The 24,386-nt window shown below is 40.8% G+C and overlaps 1 protein-coding gene across 3 annotated transcripts in view; it reads left to right on the forward strand.

Moving 5' to 3' along the window:
- Positions 1-24,386, forward strand: part of LOC107221389 (semaphorin-1A) — a 138,227-nt gene that overhangs the window by 30,979 nt on the left and 82,862 nt on the right. For 2 of the 3 annotated variants that reach the window (XM_046739802.1, XM_046739804.1), the window contains exon 2: positions 12,958-13,249. In XM_046739802.1, the coding sequence (XP_046595758.1) occupies positions 13,153-13,249 (97 nt within the window). In that variant the 5' untranslated portion in view covers positions 12,958-13,152. Of the gene's footprint in view, positions 1-7,964; positions 8,110-12,957; positions 13,250-24,386 lie in introns of all 3 variants that reach the window. The other variant, XM_046739803.1, reaches the window with a different exon arrangement.

Here is a 24,386-nt window from a genome sequence, read left to right on the forward strand (position 1 = left end):
GTTGTATGAAAGGAATAGGTAGCTAGCAGCAGTGGAAAATGCGGCTTTTGCCGAGGAGATGAGGGAGAAGGAAAAGAGCGAGCAAAGTGAAAATGGCGAACGGGTAGTCGAGCATAAACTCTATAAGTCTTCTATGCATTCCATGTACCTTATACGTCTCGATTTACGTCTGTAAGCATCGATCGCAAAATTGTTTATTATATAACAACACTGTTCAACTTGTTATAAAATAACACACCGGTCGAAATTTTTTGTCGCATTAAAAGTGAGATGCTTGTGCTGTTTGAAAATTCAAACGTACACATTTTGCGTAGGTTGGCTCGCCTGCGTCGCAGACAAGAATATCGTTGCGGGAAGATTTCGCCGACCAATGAGATTTAATTATTTTGGCGCATGCGCGGTTGATTTTCACGTTTCAAGATCACGTCCCGGTATAATTGGCTACGTTTACTTTTTGTAACTTTTGTGGAAAGATGAAGAAGAAGAAGAAGAACATTGAGAAAAATTTCATTTGTTACAGTAACTAGAAAAATTGAGTAAAACATGTATCGTTTTTGGTTATTGCAACGCAAAATCAGTTCCTTCGGTTTACTCTACTTGTGCGGTAACTGGAAATAAAAATTTCTCCCAGTGAAGAAATATTGGAAAAAGGCATAAAGGGATGTGAAGAAAGGGGGTTTGGAATAGAGAAGTATTCGATAGATCGCGAAAACGTCACGCCCTGGCCGTACGTCATTCCTCGAGATTGAATTAACTCTTCTCTTTCTCCTTCCTCTTCTCCTTCTCTCTTTCCCCCTCGATGGAAACGCAAGCTTTCCGCTTTCTATAGGTAGGCAAAGCCATGAGATATATGACCACGTGTCGCTGTGTGGAGTTTATAACCGCGTTTCGTTGAGTCCGTGTGTTTGTGCGTCGTGAAACCCTCGAACCCTTCCATCTCCTCTTCTCACCATTCCATCGGCGCTTCCTCTTCTTCACCTATTCCTATTTTAACCCTCCGTCAACTCCTTCTTTCGGACCCGACGAATTTCTCGCCTCGCTTCGCTCGCGGGTTTCCCTCCCTCTTCTCATCCTCTTCGTCACCCTGATGAATTTCCAATACATTCACACTCGGCGCACAGTCCACGCATTATCGAATCCTCATAGTTGAAACGAAACTAACCGATTGGTATTGACGCCGGTAAAATGTAAGTAATTCTTGATGCTTTATACTTTGTGAAAGAATTTAGGAATATGAATTTGGAAATTCTCACTTCCCAGCTTTTCGAGGATAGTCGGAAATTTTGTAAACGACGATGTAGAAAAACATACTCACATGTTGTAAATATGTGTTTAAATTTTCAAACAGAAACTTCGAACGAAACAGATTTTATACTGTAGAATTTGAGAATTGTAAAGATTCATTTGTTTTTGTACTTTAAATTTATAGCAAAATAGCCGAAAAACTTATTATTTGTTGATTCGTTCATCCATTCAATCATTCGATAATGCAATACATAAATTATCGGTCAAACGGTGTATGAATTAAAATTATAAATGTAAATCGTTTCTTTGTCATTAAAAATTTTATAAATCGATCGTTTTTTTTTAGTCTAACCCATCTGTGTAAATTGTCTCTCTTTAATCTGAATTGTTAAATACTCTCTCGCTTTAAATTTTATATGATCCGATGAGGTTTTATCATTTCAAACGTTTGAATGGTTTCACTAATAATCACTCATATTTTGGTTACGATTAGCGCCAATCAGTCGATATTATTAATGGCGACACGTTCGTTGAAATCTTAAATTAATGTAATTTCCTATCCGAAGATATTTCAAAAGGTTTAATATAGAAATTCATACTGATTTAGTAATTATTCAACTTAAGTCTTCGGTTAAATTTTTTTTGTGATTTTTTGTTTTTTTATTCGAGGCACGGATATTTGAGGCGCGTTGTAATGCATTTTCAAAAGCCAACTCCTCGAAAGTCATTCGATAATTGCACAGTGATAATGTTTCTCCTGATGTTTCGATACGTTAACGTTACTAACTTCAGTATCTAAAATTCTTAACGTTCCCTCACGTTTGACAAGCAGATTTTTTTAGAAACGCCCTGCAGATGGTTGAAGATATCTTAGAAAGAAAATAACTGCAACATTTCTTCTCCCGTGGCAGTAGTGAGAAAAATTGAACACATATTTGAAGAAATTTTAACAACATCGATCATCTTTGTCTTAATCCCTTCAATGACAAGTAAAGTATCCGTAGATCGATCACGCCAGTAATCCTCTGAAACTATAACTTCACATGTCCAGCGCTATCAGAGGTTTTTTTATTTATAAAATATTTTCAATTCGAAGCGTTCACCCAAATCATCTCTGCGCTGGATTGAGATCTTCCATCTTTTTGGCTTTTCAATTTACCGCATCATCGCGCGGCTGTTTATACAAAAACGGAAATTCAATTTGCTGAAGAAAATAACACGTTTTAAAGTTTCCGTGGCTGAAATGGCTTTTGAAAATTGTCTACGCAGACTAAATTTCGGCAGATGATCGGTATACGATATATACGTCAAGAATTACTTTCAAATTTATTTTTAAAAATTTTCTGCATTTTTCTCAAATCTGAAACAGTACCCTGAATTTTTTTTTAGATTTCTTATTCAACTGCTCAATTATTTATAAATAATTAAAATAATTTTCAAAATTACCTTTTCTATTCCTGACATTTTAAGACCGGACCCATGACGAGACATCGATTTTTGTTTTCACCACTTTCATTTTTTTTTTTTTTTTGTCAGATAAAGCACTGTTTGAACAGTATCAAAGTTTCTGAAAAATTCTCAAAACTTTTATTTTTCACTCGAAACATTTCCAGACCGGTTCCATTATGGAGCAATTTTTGTCTGTTTTTTCTTTGGCACGTTAAACTTTTTTCATCAACTTCATCATGAAACCGGTCTAAAAATGTCTTGAGTGAAAAATAGAAGTTTTGAGAATTTTTTTGTGATTTATAAACCGTTTAAACAATGTTTTGGTTGATCAAAAAAATCAAAAGTGCTAAAAAAGTGGTTAAAAAATCGGCCCAGCATGGGGCCTGGTTTTGAAATGTCTGGAAAAGAAACTACAGTTTTTGATCATTTTAAAATCGCTGCTATTCAGTATTTTTTAAACAAAATCAAAAATCCTGAGGGTCAAACATTGGCTGGGTTTCGCATGGAATTTCCCCTCATACAGTACAAACAAAGACGAGGACGAAGATTTGCAACGATTGGTTCTTCAGGGTATATTGATATTTCTTTTTTAGGGTGTCGGATGATTGAATAGCTTTCGCAAGAATTCTGTGCATACGTATGATTCGAAGCTGCGAAGGTGCGAAGTTGCGACACTTAAAGAGACGAAGGTAGACGATGGGCTTGTTGAGTTTTGAATACACGGGTTCGACGAATTTGATTGAACCCTCGATTGCGTGCCTCGATCAATTTCCTTTTCCTTTTCTCGAATAGAGAGAGAGAGAGAGAGAGAGAAAGGGGGCCGAGCGGTGCCTTTGGGAGTGACACTTTTATCCCGAAATCCATACGAATTTTTTTTTTTTATCTTATTTTCATTTCTTTTTCCCAACATATCCGTCGAATATATTCCATCTCTGCTCCCCGAGACTTTGAAAATAATATTCTATACAACCAGTCGCGAATCTCGTTATTCTCAAACTATGTACGGAGATCCGAGATCAGTGACACCTATCGGATGGAATAATTTCTATGGTTACAGTGCTCCGGCTCCCGTTGACCAGACTAAGTTGAGACTTTGGAATCCCCAAGATTCTCGGATAGCTGGGATTATCCCGGAGGGGGAAAAAAAAAACTTCTTCTTCTTCTTCTTTTTCTTCTTCGTCTTCAGCTTGAGCTTTGTACAAGCCGCGAGGTTCAACGACGAAAAGAATTTCTGTTTAAGGACGAGAGTCGAGATATTATAAGGCGTAAGGTATCAAGGGAGTTGTAATAAAAACAGGGTGAAAAAGAAACGAACGGTCATTTATTATAATCGTACTGTGATACGGAGTAAGTTCTGTCAGGATGAAACACCGAACTGTATGATGGATATGAAGTTACGGCTTCAAATCCCGAGTGGCCGAAGAAGAGATGGAGCATGGCGTGAGGAAAGATGATGAAAAAGAAGCGGAAGAGGAATCCACGCTGGTTTGCCGAGTCGTCGGTGAATTTGTGGATGTGGAATGAGTGTTTGTTGATCAGGATTTATGGACTTCCATGTAACGTTCATGGATGACGGTAACCACACGGAAAGAACGAAGTCTTGCAGTTAGGTCACCATGCATTGGGCGTCTTACGTCGTAAGATGTTGATCCAATGTTCTCCGTTCTTCTTCACGCTTTTGGACACTTCCAAATCTCTTCACACATTCGCATTCCGGGTATTTTCCCCATGAAATTTGGCAACCGCATTTGTGGAACGGACGGGAGTACCGAAAGACGACATCATCCATCTTAAGAGTGTTTAACCGAACCCCGCCACAAGTGTAATTCGAAGACCCGAGTCGACGTTGCAATATCGCGAAATTATACGACCCTGGATCGCATTGACCTTTTCGCCGGTCGAAGCTAACTGGCCGAAGGTTAGACACGTACGCGTTTATCGCGTTATATAATATTTTATCGTTCTCGTAGGGGGAAATACCGCGGAAGGATTTCTTTTCCCTCGTTTCGGTCTCGGGCTCCTTTTCATCACTGATCAACCTCGCGATTCCTCGATTTCAAATTATTTCTTTACGATTATTAATCCAGGAGGTGGAATAACGCGTTGATCACGCGATGCACCTTCGGTTCCAACCTGCCTTCGAAGCCATTTGAATATACATACTCACGTACTTGCATGCATACCTTGACCCTGCAGCTTGTACCGTTGCTTGCAGTATCATCGCCTATTCCGTACGGAATCCCGTATATTCGCGACTTTAACGGTCGTTAACTCCGCTCCTGCTGCTGTTGCTGTTGCTGTTGTCCTCAGTGACCGCTTGAGCATTGCAGATCTGCTTTTCCTCTACCTGTCGGAATGCTTGATACACACCCCAGCGTTATCCTTACGAAATCCTGTTACTCGTGTACCTTGGAAACTACAGATGTCATTTCTATGCATTTCTCATATCTACAGGTCACTACGGTTTTAATTGGATTTGAATGGGATTAGTGCGTAGTGCCAGTTCCGTGGGTTAACGGTAACCGAAGTTTCGATCTGGAACTTTCATCCTCGTGTCATATGTGTACAAAATATATGACTTACGGTGTTCTTTATGTGTAACGAAAAGTTTGTGCTTACGAAGTATGAGGTTCGTTTCATTTTCAGATAAATTTTCAGAAAATCAACATCAATGTCTGGAATTACGAGACTTTCTGTTTCACATGAAATCGCTTGATCTTATTTTTGCTACACCGTCTGACATGGTGAAGCCAAATCCGATACGTTGGGCACTTTATCGCTTACCTTCAAACGGAAGAACTGCTCGTGCACATCGTCCGCGGATTAAAAGCAAATTTGAAAATAAAGATGAGACCGAGACGATAAAGAAAGAAATAAAGTCTCCACGCTATGAGGAGAAATAATTACTCCCAAGCTAACACTGAATAATTTATACCAAATCTCTGAAGACTGGACGTCTACCCTCGTTTCAATTTTACAGACTCTCCCTTTCCTCTTTCTTCCTCTTCTTCTTCTTCTTCTTCTCCTCAATCTTCTTATTCCTCTTGTATTCTTCGTCTCAAGGTTCAAAAATCTTTCGTAATTTGACGCGGGGCTGAAAGCCAAGTGAAACTTGTTAAAAATGAAGGACCTCGGGATCCATTTCAATTGGTGTTACGACCTGGAATTGCAGAGAGAAGCGAGCGGAGTGACTGTGCTTTGAGGCTACTGAATCAAACTTTTTTATTCCATTCAACATTTCTCTCTGTCTTTCGGTCGTTTATTCTGACCGATGAATTTTTTCCCTCCATTTAATTCCGCGGTTATAATACCGTGTATCCTTCACAAAATTTTCGGTCACGTCCATTGCTGCAGAGAACATCTTACGGTGCCTTCGGATACCCGCTTATGAATCCGGTCAGCATTCTCAGCTGACTTTACGGTATCAGATCTGAAATATTTGTCCAGCTGGGCATGGGGCGAAGGGTTCATTCCTATCACGTTGTCGTTGAAACTCGGGTTGATTGGTGTTTGCGCACCGTGGAGTCAGAGTCGAGTCATTGTACTACAATTGGTTCGGGATATCTATCGTCCTTCTCACGGTCTAAAGAGGAGCAGGAGGAAGCAAACGGCCTGAATGGTCAAGCAGGAAATTTAGCAACCAGGAAGATTCAGGCCTGGAATTGCGCGTATCAGTTCCAAGCTTTCAGTCCTAAAACACTGCCTCGGTACGGTACGTGATTCCGATACCTTAAGAGCCCGACTCTCTCTCATCCAGGTCCGTGAATCGCGCAGGGTTCAAATTAATCCGCCGACGCTTTCAGACTCCGGGAGATATTCGTCCCCGTGATTAGTAATCCGGGTTAAAGGCCGTTTTTTTTTTTTTTTTTGATTTTTTTTTGACGCCGATGTTCTTCCAAATTAGTTTGAAGGAGTTCAAAGTGGTTCGTGACTCTTTTACCGCGTTACGTCGTGTCGACGAGACACTCTAACTAGACTTTTTTAAAGTCAATTTTACTCTAGGTTGGTACTATGACGTACCTTATTATGCACTTGAATTATCATACACGTAACAAGTTTTTTAAATATTTCATCACACGCTTCTTTTAATGTAATTTCATGATCGTGAAGCGATGTGATGCGGTGTGAAGTGGAAAGGAAAGAGAAAAGACAAGTCGTTATACTCTAATTGGTGACGATTCAAGATCCAGTTTCGACTATGATTCTTCTTCTGAAAAAGAGAGACTGTACTTTAATCCATGTTGTTTTTTATTTCACTCGGCTTGTTATATTTTACATCGTAGATTCGGTTCTCGTGCCGATAATTGCGAAAGATCTAACGATCCGTGGAAAAACTTCATGCTCTCGATACCACCGCGCATTCATTCTCCTTCTCACTCGGGATAATCGGATTCAAACTTTCTCTGGCTATTCCAACGCTATGCATGTGTATGTATATGAACAATTAACAATCAACATTTGTCAGCAAAGATAACAGCGCGATTTATGAATAATTTACTATTTTCCATTTATTGATTTAACAGTTTTATCAACTGTCGAAGTAACTTTGAAAAACAAAACTGTACAAATAAAGAAAATCGCTATCGTCGATCCTTTTTTGGTAATTGCGACTCAAAATCAGTTTCTGAGGTTTACTCTACTTTTTTAGTTGAACAAGGCTTTAACGTCAATTTATCGTTGGACAAGAATTAAATTTTCGCAACAGTTACCAAGAAAATATAGCAACAGTGATCGTAATGAGAAAGAATAGCAACGGATACCAGACTCTCCGGTATAACAGCTAGAAAACTAATTTCCATTTTCCACCTAGAACTATATTTTTCGATTGTGGTAAAAAAAGAAAAAGAGTTAAAGACTGAGCGGTAACTGAAAGAAAAAATTTCTAACGAATTATTGGTGAAAAGTCATTGGGGATTAAGTTTATATCTGGTTCTTATAATGGTTCGTTGAAAAGATAGAAACAAATTCGCAACAAGTTACAACTTTATAGATTCGTGACTATTTTATAGATCACGCTATTTTTGACGAACTTTCCCGCAGGGGTAAAATCATCGATGTTAAGTCACGAATTTAAAAATACTGCAAAGATTCTCATTAATTTTTACAATATCAAAATAATACCAGTAAATTGTTACGATTCCACGATTCGGACATATTCCTGGCATGAAAATCTCGCAAAGTACTTACATACCTACCACACATAATGTATAATACGGTCGTATTTCTGTATATATATATGATGATGATCGAATAATTTTCTCTGGCATCAGATGGACCGAGGACCTGAATAACTCAAGTGCAGTTGCAGACGTCAGAGTTCTGCTTGACATTTCAATATGAATGGAATAATGCATTTTGACGGTGGTTGGCTGGATCTGGTGGACGACGCCGGGCGTCGCTACGACGTCCTGTAACGTACAGTATAATATATATAGTGGACGGTGTTCGTCGGGGGGTTCATTTGAATTCAGCGCTTGAACTGAATTTTAAATTAACCCGAATTATCTTAATAAGGATCCGTCGCCGCGACGCCGTCATGCCGCTTCCTCCCACCTTCGCCGTTCTATCGCTGCACTCGCTCTCTTCCTTCCTACCTCAATTTGTATACATTGAATTTAAAGCAATGCGCATTTCCAGCCAATCAATTACACCACCTGCCCTCCTCCGCCCCTCTTATTCACGCTTTTACCAGACGTTCAGACAGTATAAAACGATGAAACGACCGCGAGACAGCCGTGCGGGAAAAAATTTTTATTATCCGCAAATTTCAACGCCACTGCTGGATGATAAAAATTATTTCAAATTGCTTTTTCATCGCTCTCGCCATGTTGTGTATGGGAAAATCGTGGACGTCTGTACGAAAATGAATCTCTCTAATTTAAATCAATCTCTACGTTTTAAATTTCAATTTGTCGACAGAACACTCGCGATCATATTTGAAACGATTTAATGATAAAACGAATAAGTATATTCCAATAGGAAACAATTTTGTGATGAGACAAGCTATGATTTTTGTAAAAGAATAAAATAAAGAATAATACCGACGTATAATTTGGATCGTAATTTACGGTACGTTTAGTTATTATGTTGGTTCGTAACGTGATAAAATGTCTACCAAAAAAATAGTATTTTTACAGCTTGTCTGTTTTTTTTCGTTTTCATTATTCTGTCTTCTGGCAAAAAATCCGTAATTTCTGTTTTCCCAGACTTAGCATAACGTATTTTTTCCAAACCTGCCCCCCCCCCCCCCCCTCCTCCTCCTCCTCCTCCTCCTCCTCCTCTCGACCTTCTGAATTAATCCAGCTGCTTGTATAATCTTGTGTGTTTTTTACACGATCGTTATTCGCCGAGTGCGGCTCACGCCGTGGATTCGTTGGCTAGCTTTCAAATCACGTCGAGATCTCTTCCACCCCCGGGCGGCTCATCAACGTGTACATCAGGCATTGAAATTTAAGGACATTGAAATTTAGCCTCCGGTACGACGAAAATAATTTTTCCGATGTCGCCGCGGTGTATTTGCTCCTTTGATTGGCAGTTTTCTTTCTCTCTCCCTCTTTCTTTTCTTCAAACGAAAGGAAACAAACTGACGGACATTCTTTATCAAATTTACAAAAACATGAATTGTCAAGGACGAATAGGTCGCAGCGTCTGACAATGAGGCAAAAGTTATAGAAAGCGAAAAATGTCCATCGATGTTAATTTTATACACAAATTACAGTGAACGCGAATTAAAGAAAATTCCTACTTATTAGTAATGATAGTAATGGATACGAGGAAATTCAAATTACACGAACAGTTCAAAATCATTCCTCCCACGTATTAATAATGCCATTTCATTTTGTATTGTTTTATTTTTTCTCTCTTACGTAGCTTATTCCTCATTAAATATAAGGCATACTTTATTCGGTGGAATTACAGTGCCTCAATTCTCTGAGTGACGTATGTTTGATGGTATTTATTTGGGAAATTCGAAAGATACGAAGGATGAACAGATCACGGATTGACGCGGAAATAAATCAGCTGAAACACCTCGAAGGGTACGAATGTCTGTTCCATTTATTCCAGAGTCTGACTTAGGCCGAGGGTCGATGATCAATGACCGTTGATCACTTCTCGGATGGTTTCTTCTTCGTAAGCAGGATCGTATAGCGATACTCGAAGCAAACTTGTGCGGATTATGGCGAAACGGAAATGGCAAATGGGACGGTGATTACTACACACATTAACTTATTACTAACTGCAGTAGCAGCAGCAGACGGCCGTAAGTCGAAGTTCTGGAACTTGTAAGCGAGTGAGATTTGTTCGGCTGTCAAGCCTCGAGCGATTCCCGACCTTTCCGACGTCCATTTACCCCACGCTTGGTTCACTCCACTTTGGACTCGATGGATTCTCGTTTTCTTTTTTTTTCTTTTTCCTTATTCTCCTCTGCCAAGAACTGTTTGGAAGGGAGTCGGTAAGTCGGATCACAAATCAAAATCCCGGAAGTCGAGGGACGTGTGTTTCATATTCGCGCTTGATCCCATTTTCGAAGATGTAAGGATACGCGATACTTTCCTATTTGAAAAGGACCCGACCTCGTTCTACTTACATCATCATTCTTATCAAATGTCCTACGATTAACTTGACTCCATTGATAAATCATTCAACTAATCTTGCACCGTTGCAAGTCTCTCTTCGCAGAACTTGATGTACCGATTATGGATAAAAATTTCTCTGGGTTGAATTTAGTACCACATTAGTAACCTTCCCAGGAGAATGTAGTCGGATTCAGATCGTCCCACGTTCATCAACGTTCCGAAACCAATGGACATATCACCGTGCCATGCGAGAATAGTTTTCGGAGTTACGAAGGATTATAGGAGGTGGTGGTTACGGATGGTATGCAGCGATGGTTTAAATACGTACCTATACCCAACTACGGACCGCGTTATAGATGGTTTGCAGCTGCGATGACTGAGGTAGAAATCAAAATTGTAGAAAGTTATTTTCGGGAACCGTACCCAACAACTAATGACACGAATAATATTCCACGTCACACTCTCACCGGGGCCTTAATGGCGACCTTTTCTCCACGTCTACACCACCATGATGACGTGTACATACCTCCATGTCCATCAACCTGCCTATGACTATCCATCCGCTCGTGAAAGTCACCTTGCAGGCAAATCGCGTGTGCGTTTCACCGATTCTTTCGACTTGACCAACCGAATCTAGTGTTCGATGGTGTAACTTGTGCTCGTAGACGATATTAGCGCGTTCCACGAGCAAAGAATAACAACGAGTGTTTTGAAACTACCCCTCGAAACCGTTGCAGGGATGATGAAGGTCTGTTTTAAAAGTCACTCGCAGCAGTCTCGTGCAATGCTGCTTGGAGCGTATGAGGATCATGCATTGAAACTGACCGACGACCCGAGAGAGGCAAATGCCACGGGCATCTTTAATGATCCTGCACGTTCTCTTATAATCGATTGTTATTCCATCGGCAAACGCGCAGTACCAACCCGATGAAATACCTTCAAACGGTCGAACATGTATTCAGTATTCATTGCCGGTTGGGTCGAAACGTGCTCATCGAATTTTTTTAAGACATTTGTGCTTTAGGAGAGAAAAAGAGAGAGAGAGAGAGAAACCCAACGGTGAGCGTTCCCAGTGCTCGAGAATGGCTGCTGGCTCGTTTCTCGGAAATATAGTTGAGGTTATGTGGTGCGAAGAGGGCAACACACCGGGTTGAGATAACATACCTCGATGGGCACGATGATGTTTTTCCTCTCGTTTCGCGGCTTGCTGGTGCTGGATGAAGACAATCGACGTGTTGACTTACCGTTGGGTTGAATCGTCCTCTTCATCCTCCTTCTCTTCGGGCTGTAATATGCTTGGTAAATACCCATCCGGTATTCCGTTTCAGACCACCAGATACACGCTATACGTTTCGGTGGAAACGATGATCCGGAGACGTCGTTGTAGATCAAGCACAAGGAAAACGAGAGGAGACTGCGAGAATGTTCTTAAGGAGGCTTCTCCTTGATCCTTGGAGCGTCAAGCAATGCCTTTGAGCCACCACAAAATCTCTTCTTTATTCATGACGCATTGTAATTTGGGTGAAATAGTAGGTGTATAATGTACCTATATCAGCAGTGTCTCCTCGCTACCTGGCTTCAAAGTATACCTGCCGAATTATACCTATTACTCCTTGATTACCTGGGTGGTTGGATTCACACATTCGTGCCGACATTACTTGGAGTACTTTACTTCTTTCACCACACCGGCGGCTTTGTGCGGACCGAAACTTGAACAGATTAATTGTTTGCCAAAGTGGGGAGGGAAGAAATTTTACGTACAAGGTACACTGTTTTTCAAAAGTTGGAAATGAATGTGACTCCTTGTCCAGATCCTTTCATCAAACTGTTCCAACGGAGAGCAACACCTTTAACATCTTTCATCGGATCGAGTTCATCTCACTTGACTTTGAATTTGGATCAAGTTGGGGAAATGGAACTTTTTCATTTTTCCTTTCCTTCTTTCCATCTTTTTTCTGCTTCGTACTCCCAAGTTTCTCGATTCATCACGCGGTTCGCGGTGAAATTGAAATTCTACTCCAGCGTCGCCCTGCACCCATATCAACCGTATATTCACCTGCCCACCTTTCCACCTACTAGTCGCGTGACAAGCTGTTCCAGCGAAAAGCATCGAACGTTTGTATAGCATAGGAGCTGCGAGTAAATAACGTTGTTATATCGACGGTTGCGGTGGTTTACAGACGCGTTGCTGGTTTGCAATGGAAGCAGTGAACAAGCGATAAATAACCCGAGGCAACGCACAGACCTTTCACAGTAAAAGAAAAAAAAAAAAAAGGATAGCTTGCGCGAAAAGAACAAAAAAATACGTAAACAAAGGCACAAATTTATTGCGAATCGAAACGTCCATAATAATAATCACTGATGAATAGTATTTTCTTGACCACAGAGTGTTGAATTGAAATGGTAATCTTGGATATGGAGGTCATTAAAGCAGAACAACCGAAATATCGTTGACGTTTCGGTTGTTCTGTTTTAATCGCCTCCATATCCAAGATTACCAGTTCAATAATAATCACTTCCAACAGGCGTCATATCAGATAGGGGGGTATGTTCATCACCGGAACAATCACTAACCATCTTTACGACGAGGAAAAGGCACAATGGGAATTACATGATGTTACACGAGGACACGGAACAGTGTAAATGATGTGCTAATTTTTTTCTCTTCCATATTTTCGTATTACAGGTAGAGAGAGAGGGAAGGAAGCAGAGAACTACGCCTGCATCAGAGGCTTCCGGTGTACTGCGGAAACGGAAAGGGAATCGAAGAGAAGCCCTATGATGACGCTTTCGGCCATCAACGACAGTTAATCCCGGAGCTCGTCTTCGCCCGCTCGCTTCTTCCAATCCTCCTCTTCTCCATCCTCTCCAACCTTCCAGGATGTACATCTTCGCAGTCTTCTTCATGGCCGTGGCTCTAGTCGCCGTGACATTTGCCTGGCCCCAGGAATCGGTGCCGCGGATCCACATCAAACACCGTAAGTCCATTTCAAAATCATAACCTCAAAATTGGATCGTTTACACGCGTTTCCCATCGATTATCTCAAACACCGATTGACCGATTTTCACAAAATTTCAACAGACGCTTCTGTACTATCTCCGAAGTGACGCATTAGGTGTAATTTGATGTATTTATATACGGAAGTGAGAGAAACTCGCATACGAAAATATCGACGAATTTTACTGTGGTGAAAAATTTCTTTCACCGCATTGCCTGCTCTCTTTTATTCAATTTAAATTCATAACTCTTGCATTTCTCTTCGCGACCTCAGACTTCTCGCTCATAATATAACTTATACCTTATTATATCCCATTCGTTCGTTCGTTCGTTAGTTCGTTGGCCGCTATTCCTCCGGGATAGGAGGAGGGGGGGTTAATAATGTGCTTTATACATACTCGGCTATTACTATATATCGTTCTATTCACATAACGCCACCAACCCTCGCTTACGTATAGCTCTACTTGCTTGCTGTAGGAAATCGCGAGCTATGCAAGAAATAAACGAGGATCCTAATTATCTCCTCTAATCGAACAGGCTACTCTTCGAATTCTTAATTGACCCAATAACTTGCTGACCTTATATACATATATATCATTCTAATCTTTGTTTCTCTCATATTTTCTATTTTTTTTTTGTTTTTTATAAATGCATTTTTACGTTTAGTTACTGCAGGTTTCGTCATTATTGTTATCACTATCGTCGTTAGTACAATCATTCAACGTAATTGAGTTGAATTGTGAAAAAAAAAAAAAAAAATAGAAAAAGTGTTACATACAACGGAAGTGAACTTTTAGTTCACATTTTAAAGTTTAAAATTGAGGTAGAAAAAATCACCGTCTAAAATGGAATTTTTTTTTTTACCCTCTCGTTCTTTCGTAGGTATTCAATCCATATCTGCTATGAAAATTTCAATACCCGCCATGCTGCGTTTGTTATTCCGGGATGTGTGTACATGGTATATACATATAAAATGGTATGGCATAAAAAAAAAAAAAAAAAAAAAAAAAAAGACAAGCCTTTTGCTCCAGCTTCTCTCCGGTTGCATAATAATAAAGGTAATATAAATTGCTACCCTCACCTATACGTGCTATGATGCAGGGAGAGGATTACTCGCTCGCACAGGTTTACCTTCGCCGAGGTTGGTTGGTCGGGTAGGTTAGAGAGACGGAATTGAGTGGCGTTATCGTTAAACGCTAACGAAACGCGGTGACGGGATAGAAGGGTGAAACCATTTCCATCCTATATGGTATACAATTTTATATACCTGTATGAAACGAACTATCGGCGATATTCCAAGTGATAAATTTCAAACGCGCCGCGTCGTTAACGAACCCTCGATCACGAATGTGAATTTTTCTTTTTCTTTTTCGTTAAATAAAATAAGAAAAGAACGAAAACGCGACATTTTTCAGTAGACGAAATGCTTTCACGTACCCGCAATACGTGCAGTTTGTCAAATTTTCCAAGTTTCATTTTTAGTTTTGGATTGTAATATAACTGTATACGTATTATAAGTTTTGAGATAACTTTTCTAATTTCAATCGATGCAACGAAAATTTTATACTATTCTTTTATTTATTTATTTTTCTACTCTGAATCGCTGCCGAAGAAACGAGAGATTTTGCAAAATTAAAATTCCTGAGAATTCGTTCACATGCAACTCAAGTATACGGAAACTAGGAGAAAAAAGAAGAAGCTTGTCATCTCGGGAGTAATTTTTTTTACAATTTCTATGTAATTCCACATTAAAGCACCTTTCTTGTTTCTTTTTTTTTTTTTTTTTTAGCAAAAAATGAATTCAATCAAGTCGAAAATGAATCGAACGACATGATTTTACAGCGTTCGAAATGCTTTGAATAATTGAATTTTCAATAAATTTCGAATAACTTTTGAAAGAGAGTCGAGTCATCAAAAACTTATAAAGACACTTATTTCGTTTTCGCAGAGCGTGGAATTATCCCCACAAAAATATGCATCGGGCATTCATGTAGATTGCCTCGTTAACGAGCTACAAAATTCGTATAACTATTTTCGCGCGTTAGTCAAATTGGTAAAATGAAAAATAGCGTTCAGTAATCGCTAAACGTAAACGTTAAGGGGTTCAAACTTTCACAGGCGACTTATTTCCTCTTCCCACAACTATTGACCCTGTGACTTTGAAATAAAAGAAAATGTATTTATTTTTTTTTCTCTCCATTTTTCAACCGGTCTCTTGTATTATCCCTCCCTCTATTACGTTGTAATAGAAACAACGCGCCCCGTGTATGCGGAAGTCGAGGGGCAGCTGAGCTGGGAAATGACTCACTCGCTGCAGACTTTCAACCCTCTTCTTTACCCTGAGGCAGGAAGCGATGAGTCCGCGAAAAGTAGGCGCACGCCCTGAGGTTAGGCCGAATTGCTGACCGATGTGACCCGCCTCTGCCCTCTGGGCTTCTTCGCTCGGAAACCGAACCTCTAAATTGGCCTAACCAATTGCGATGTAATTTCCTTACTCCCGCTCATTGGTCACTTTTCGCTTTACGTGAGATTTTTCGATTTTTCGATTTTTTTTTTTTCTTTTCATACAAGTGTATGATATCTAGATTTGTCATCGAGAAAGAGAGAAAAACAAACAACGACAAATTGGACATTTCTGTGATTTTTGATTCTTTTGCGCGGAATAATACGCGATATGAAAAAAAAAAAAAAAAAAAAGGTGAGAAGTGAAATGGAAAGGTCCTAAGAATATATATTGCATTGTATGGTACACGGGAATCGTTTACGTTCTATTCGGAGACTTGTACTAATCATCGTATTATATTGTTCATCGTACCGTCCCTTACGGTTTTGAAGTGAAAGAAATCATTCCTGAACAAAGAAATTATATTACAAAAGAGGATGGATACGTACGTATAATAAAGAAAGGAGAAGTGAAATGAAATAAAAAAATTTCACTTCTCAAAGCTTATTGTTGTATTGGCATTGTACATGTATATATATACCCTCGAGTTAGTTCTCATCTCGCTTTATTTGCCGCGCATATCTTATTATCGTACAGTTTCTATATTTATCCTCATTCATACGCTTTGTTTGCGAGAATTTCCTCCAGCGGTGTGATTACCCCGGAAGAAACGTTGAGGCGTACGAAGTTCAACATCGACCTTCGAATTCCGTGTTAGTGATGAAAAATACTTTTTCATTTTTTACAGTTATTATCATTATTAATATTTTTACAACCGTATTTTTGCAGACCTTAAAAGTTTCTTTCCGTTTATAGAAACAGGTTTTTCGTTATCGTAACCGCATACAGTTTGAAACAATGAAATTCTTCGAAAGGAAGCACGAATATTTTTGTTCACCGGAAAAGTATACGAATAATGTAGAGAAGAAATTTTTTTGTCGATGTAACGGAATTTTTATTTGACAGGCAAGGCAATAATGGCTGATGAAAAATACATGGTTGAGAAAAAAAAAAGTATCAGGGCTTAATGACAACTCGTTTGGGAGGATTTTATACAGTGGGAAATGAAATTTAATAGAGGAAAAGAGTTTTGCTGAAAATTGCGTATGTATGCATATAATACGTATACCTATGTACGCATATGGACATTAATTCAGAGAAGGCTAGTTTTTGTTTTTTTTTTTTTTTGTTTTTTTTTTCGGCCGAGTCGATTACGTTGGTAACACAGGTTCAGACCGTAACTGCAGGCTGAATCTGCGTTACCAACACAATCGACGAGAATGAAGTTAGTAAAGTTGTCGTAATGAAGTATTGGGAGAAGAATACGAATTTTTTTTTTCAAATTTACAATAATTTTGAAGGAATACTAAGTTTTCTAAATACGATTGTGTTTTGTTTTATCACGGTCAACTGGATTTCGAACAATTCCAAAATGGCGATATCACAGTTTTTGGTCAGTATGAATCTTTACGATAACGTAACTAACTTTCAATATGATTGTAATCGACTCGGCCGAAAAAATTAACCATCTCTGAATTAATCTCCTCATGTGTAACCACCTCTACATCGATCTTGCCTCTCAATTATACAGCACATAAGTACATATTGGGCAGCACCAGCGGCTATATTCTCAAATAATTTGATTTTTCCTCCCCCTCATTTTCCATAAATACTCGTTCTTTCTGTTCTTTACTTGCGAAACTCGGCACGCACCCGTCGATCCGATTACTTGATATGTTACATGTATGCAAGTAAAAAAATGCAAAATCCTTGAATGGTAAAAGAACATGTTCCAAATCATGGTAAATTTATCAAAAAGATTGAAAACAACCAATTGAGATCTAACCCGAGGAATTATCGATACGTTGATAAAGATTAGCGCGAGGGAGGGAGAATTACTGGCCGGAAATACGTCGAAGCCTTGTATACGTGTAGAGAAAAGTGTGTGCGCAGGATTCTTGGAGAAGGTTTCGACCCTTGAACTGTCACAGATACTCGATGCTGCTGCTTCTGCCGTCCGAGTTGACTTACACCCTTGCCTATCCGAACCTGCAACGGTTGGTTTAACGGATGATTCATCCGGCTAATAAGCGGACAATCTACCGCAAATCTTCGTCACGCAGTTGGGTCATAACAGAGGAGAGAACAGCTCAGTCAGAACTCGCATATCGATCTCAGGCATGACTTTATGTCGAGCCTCGTCGTGACCGGGAAGTCGTGACTCCGCGAGACTGACTCCTGACTCGTGACTAATTTTCATTACGTGGCACCGTGGTTCGGAGTATTTCAACCCTCCCCCGCCCCTCACTTATCGTGTATTCATAATTTACGCCAACCCCCTGGTAATGTAGGTGGTCGGTATGGTTCCGTTTCAACCGTGCATGAATTGCGATTAGAATGATCATAAGAACGACTACGACGATGAAGGAGTATAACGTCGTGTGATGCGAGATGTGTAGGTACTCGAGAGCAAGCCTGCAATTAGCGAAGAGATGAAAACGCTCTTGTCACCATTTTATTCATACCGGTGGTACGGTTTGTCCTCTACGTAAATTCCCGCCCGAATTAAGAGGAGAGACGAGACAAGAAGAGAAGAGGAAGTTGGAGGTAGAGATAGTGGAGTTGGAATCACCGCGTTCCTTTGCTGGGTAGTTACATAAACCTTCCTGCTCAAGTAGGGAACACCTTAGCGCTCTCTCTCTCGCTCTCGCTCTCTTCCCTTTTTGTTATCGCGATCGGTATACACGTCGCTGATGCAGCCCTCGCACTGTATGTGAATCGAGGTGTAGCTGGTCGTCTTCCCAAGGGACTTTATGACTAAGGACGTCTCCGTCGCCTGCACGGTCATCTATGTTGGGTATACATGATTTTAGGCACGAGATAATATACCAGTCTCTGCTGTCTGCCCCTGGGCGTGTTGGTAGTTGATTTGAAACGGCAAAAGTAGGTCGTCGTGTTGTTAGACAACCAAACTAGACCTCAACCTTTTTTAATAACGTGTACGGCAATCGAGAGCTTCATCTTCTTGGTCTTCTTCACTCACTCATAAAACGTCCGTGTCAAATATACACTAACACTGCTGACCAAGTGTCTCTGTTTATCCTGGAAATGAGATTCGCATAGACGGAAATACGATCATCGTCAAACGAGGTCTAGACCATTCGTGGAAACGTTGAATTGTTCAAGGATGGAGCCATTCCGGATGCTCATTGTTTTGGATAGTCTGGAATTACAGGAATGTCGTTTCTGGACGGTACATATAACCATTCGTCACGAGTGTCTCTAATTTCTAATGGTATGGTTCGAGTTCCTGCAATTGATGATCAGGTCTGAAGTTATGCGCTGACCAGAAAGACACCGGCTGCCCTAATATTTGGACCAAGATGCATTACCGCGGGCTTAACCATCGGGTAATCCACTTGACCGTAACCCGTGTAATTTCAACTACACACACGTACACCTATATGTAAGCTCGACTGGCTTGCAGAGTGAATAAGTGTCGTAATTATTATTACTATACCGGAGTTAGAATTTGTGATGTTCTGCTTATCCTTCCGCGGGATGGAGAACGGCGAGTGACGTTCTCGCGTCGTCAGACGTGTGTGTGTGTGTGTGTATGTGTGTGTGTGCATGCGTGTAATGACGGTCTCGACGCCACTCCAGAAGCACACACTCCATACCACGCATGGCTAACGAATTCCACCTGCACGAGTTATGCGGTACACTGGGGGACCAGCTCGGCGAGATATTCGCGACAAGCTGAGGACAGCTGACTGATGTCCTGGTATGTGACATCCTTCCTACTACAAACACGTGTCGTCAGTCCAGCCCCACCGCAATTCGGGTTGCATGACGCCTCAGGCGGAAGCAACGTTTCGTTGTTCTTCTCGTTGCCCTTTTTTACTTTTCATTTCATCTTCATTCGCAACCTAATGACAGCTCCGACCTCTTGGCTCACTCGTGTTAACGATTGAAAAAAGTTGACGGAGATCATTTATACTTGGAATACATCAATTACAGTGACGTACGGAGATGAGAAGATCACTTAGCGTGTCGCAATGACTCACCGAACTGCGTCGGTGAAAAATCAATACCGCATAAAATTGATCCCGCAATTGGCACAAGTCATATTCAAACATCATGCTTGCGCAAATGACGTGTGTGAAAGAATTCCTTTGCGAATTAGCACGTCATTCGGTACGTGCAACGGGTAATACTCTGTGCTTTGTTGTAAATGGCGTCAACGTTCACGAACGTAATACAAATTGCGGACTGATTACATTTCGACGTCTGGTAAAGACCAGTAATTCTTGCACGATTGACCTAAACTCACTATTCGTTACGCATTCGGTATGATCTAAGCGTCTTTGCAATTATCACTTAAGTCACGCTGTCGATTAGATTATTGAACATTGGAATTAAGCGAACCTGCAGAAATCATTTATCGATCTGTCGCTGGATCCGTGTGACACATCGCTTCACGGTCATGAGTCAGAGTCAATTCTGAAGTTAGTAACAGCGAATTCCGTATTAACGATAGTAATTGCCGCTCTATTACATTTTTTCCATTCGCGAGCCGCTGAGCAGAACTCGAGGAATTATTTGATCGATAGCACGCTGAATGGTGGAGGACAAATTATCGTTCGCCTCCTACGTCTGGTGTCCTTTTTGCTGGCTCTGTGACACCACATTCTCCACGGTCACATATCTGCGAGTCTCTGGCACAAAGCTCAAGCATCGTACGTCGACGGACCTCCTGGTATTCTCTTCATTGGGTGCTGGTGGCATCTCTCAGGAATTGCGTGACGCTGGTAGTGGGAGAATGTCGAGCGCAAGAATTCGTGGTTTCATACGGCGTTAACGCAACGCCTGCCAGCAAGCAACGCTCAGGTCGTAGGTCAGAATTGCTTTTGTAAAGGCGGTCGGTCAGTCCGGTGGGTCCGTATTCATCGACCGCAGTTTCACGACTAGGTTCTTATTGAGGCCGTCTCTACAGTACCACAAAGAGAGACGGAGGTGTATAGAAAGAGAGAGAATTTCAGATTAGATTAGGTTATATTAGATTAGATTAGATTAGATCAGAGATCGAGTTGGATTGGATCCGACCCGATATTCCGGGAATTGATTCCTCACTGCGCAGATAGTAAATCGATGATAATTTCAATCCATGCGTATTGTACACATGACATAAGTTGAAAAATTCTTTGCTTCCAGCACCGCAGTCCGGAAGAATAATGATAGGATATAACGCATTGCAAACACCTGAAGATAAGCAAGATACGCGATTGCGATAAGCGAGAGATATCCGAAGGTCGAGAAACGTGAGGCATCTGTGTCGTCACTGAATCGTCTATGCCAGACATCGCAGAGTATGCGATATAAAAGACGGCGACCAAACGTAGCCTTTGCCCTGCTGGTTGTTGTGAATTCGTTGAAAAGAAAGTTTAGAAGAAATTCTTCTATACTAGAAATTTGAGGTTCCTATGATAATCAGATGGCGGACGCACTGTGTCGTCCAATCATGTTAGTGTCGTAGTTACCAGACGCCACCGACAGATGGCGCGTGGTTCGTTGAAAACCGGAATCGTTCCTGGATCGAAAGAAACCGTAGATTTGACGTTTTTGCTCGTGCGATGTTGAGCCATTTTTATTTATTTTTTTTTTTTTGCCCCGCTCATCGTGCGTCTACCGAAAGAGTACAGAGCAATTGTAATTTTTTATAGAAAAAGCTAGAACCGAATCAGCGTCTAAAATTCGTGTTTATCTGACGAATATACGGGTGCAGTGCCACCGACTTGTGGCTGCTGGAAGAGTTAAAAATATACCGCTGTAAGCGCAATTGATCCTAATTGAGACTATTCTCGTATAATTTAATATTCACCCCTCTCACTCGCACTCATTTGTCGCGCACAGACTACTGCAGCGCTTAGCCTGCATGCCGACGAAATTAGCAACGAGTTGAAATAAATGTCCCGACATCCACCGCACACGCTTCACATAAATAGAGTATTATGCCCCCTCTGACAATGAGTGCACGTATCCTCTTTTCTACGGTCAGGGGTTGGCAACTTCTCCCATTCTCAACTTGTTACCTGGGTAAAGTCAAGGAGCACCAAACGCACAAGTTGCCAACCCCTGATTCTACAGCCACAAGTTACACGTCATTCGTCATACGTCACGAGATGTTAGACTTATCGTGGTACAGGTCAAAACGAATTTTGCATCTAATGTCATCTAATTCTTACGGCGACAATTTCTCGCGTGCTGGGCGCAGGTATTTTACAGTCGTAATGTACAACGTCCATCACTATTTCACTCGTAGTCATCAGTCACACTCTCGGTGCAATCATCTGCCTACCTACCTACTCACCTTATATCTAACGTTATTTCACTCAATTTCAACCAATTTCGCGATGATGTAAGTGTAATTGGAACGTGCGAGCGCGTCTACCCGCCGCCATGTTGGTAGGGTCGTTAATTTGAATTATTTTTAAACTTTTGTCAAGAGATTTCTGCTTGTAATGTTGAATTGAAAGTTGATTTTTTTCTTTCTTACTCTGGATATATAAAATTTATCGCGGTTCACCCGTGATGATGGATGTAAAAAGAATGGAGGGTGAGAAAAATTGGTGCAATTTACGTAATTTCAAATGCGATGCATTTTATTTCTTCATTACAGGTAGTGTTCTGCGTCGGCGAAGCGCGCTGCGCAATTTACTCATTAGATTCTATTGTGGTCGTCCCGTAGGATGGTAGACGTAGGTATATCGCAGTGTCTACCTACTGCTGCTGCGGACACGTAATACATATTTGCAGTCCCGAATACATAAACGGCAATGCGTCAGCGTAAAATTTGTGGTTAGCAATTCAATTTTCCACACCACCACAGGGATTTTCGACATTTTAACCGTCCACTCGTTAATACGTTCATCGATTCGTTATCCAATTTTCACATTGCCTGTAAATAGCTAACGCTGCTGCGTAACGGGCAAATTCAATACTCGATCTTGAATCAATCTGACATGAATTTTCTCATGTCGGGTTCCAAAGATCGAATCATCGAACACTAGCTCGGAAGCTATGCACGGACGAAATCATCTTCTTTTACAGTCTATGTTTTATCCGACGATAGGACGAATCCAACGAGCCCTCGTGGATGAATTTCGGACAATCCAACCTTGAGATATCGAACTTTGAAGTGCGGAACTCGCGCGAATCGCGGCTAGTTTGACAGCGCGATTCGCGTCGCTCGCGCTACTCGTTACTTTCAAACTACGATATCTCGCTAACGCCCTGACCGATTTTAGACTGCGAAGACTTGTTGAATTCACCGCGACGTAAGCTACGATGCGAACAACAAGACGTCTGTGTCACGTGGTATGAAAAAAAAAACACAACAACGAACAAAAATCGCATGTGCGATGAAAAACCACGTTGCGTTGAGAACATCTGTGTGTATCCCTTCGGAGAGACGGAGAAGACTTGCGGGTACGGTTTTGAAAGCATCCGGTGACCTTTTACGCGATGAAGCCTCGATTGCATGGGAAAAACGTGTGTATGTACATTAACCAGATTAAAAACAACAAAAAAGAAAAAAAAAAAAACAACAACTTCGTTATTTACATGCGTGTATACCGCAGACGCGGCTTTTGTCGCTATCTCGCGACAACCAGCGGCACGACACTTCTGGCGAACGATGATCCCTCGGGATTTGACAACTGTGACAGCGCAACGCTGACACTTTCCTAACCGTGAACCTCGACGTAATCGTCGTGCATGTCACTAACTCCCGAGGCTGCCGCTTCCTTGCCCGAAGCTTTGTCTCCGTACCGCCGAGATTCTCGTTCTAATTGAATCGCTGATTGGTTCGAGGAGACTCAAACATCCTCCGCAATTAAGCCACCGGATTCAACCCCCTTACCTTCTCACTCCTCTTCCCTACTGCGACCGGAGGATCGCAAATAATTGGAACCCGGTCGTAATATAGGTACCCTGCCAATTCGATAAACATTCTCCGCTGTCTGACCGAAATCGTCACCGCGTGACACGTTATTAATCGTTACGCTTAGTTGCCTGCGACACGTATTGTTTATTACCGACACTAAAATTTTATCATATTCATTGCTCAGTGATAATTTTTTTAATTCACGTTCCTTTCAAGACGATTATATATGTATATAAAAATAAAAAGTTTCATTTATTCATCACCTCGACCTTTTCTTCTATATGTTTTGAACTTTTTTCTCTTCTTTTTTTTTCTTCTTGTCATGTCTCTTCCTTGTAAAAAAATAATTCTTCACATCAGGGTGATGTTGAAGTTGGATTGCAAATGCGACTTCACTGCGACGGCTTTGATAACTCAGTAGTTAGTTACATCAGCTTTAATCGTGCCTCGTCAACGAAATGATTCTGAAATTACGGTATCTCATCGTTTGAAACCTCATATAACTCGCGAATGACGTACAAAGGTGTCATCAAAAAGGAACGCTGTTCTTGTTGTTTGAGCAGAGTTTTCAACTCTAGGTACTCGATAAATTTTCACGTACGAAATTGAGAGGAAAAAGTAAGCGAGTAACAGAAGTATCGAATAAAATTGCAACCAGAATTTTAATCGCAACAATTTTGATCTTATTACGGTTTTGTTTTACGTGGAATGCGAATTTGATGATGATTA

Source organism: Neodiprion lecontei, chromosome 5, assembly GCF_021901455.1.
Source record: "Neodiprion lecontei isolate iyNeoLeco1 chromosome 5, iyNeoLeco1.1, whole genome shotgun sequence".
In the NCBI taxonomy this organism is placed as follows: Eukaryota; Metazoa; Arthropoda; class Insecta; order Hymenoptera; family Diprionidae; genus Neodiprion; species Neodiprion lecontei.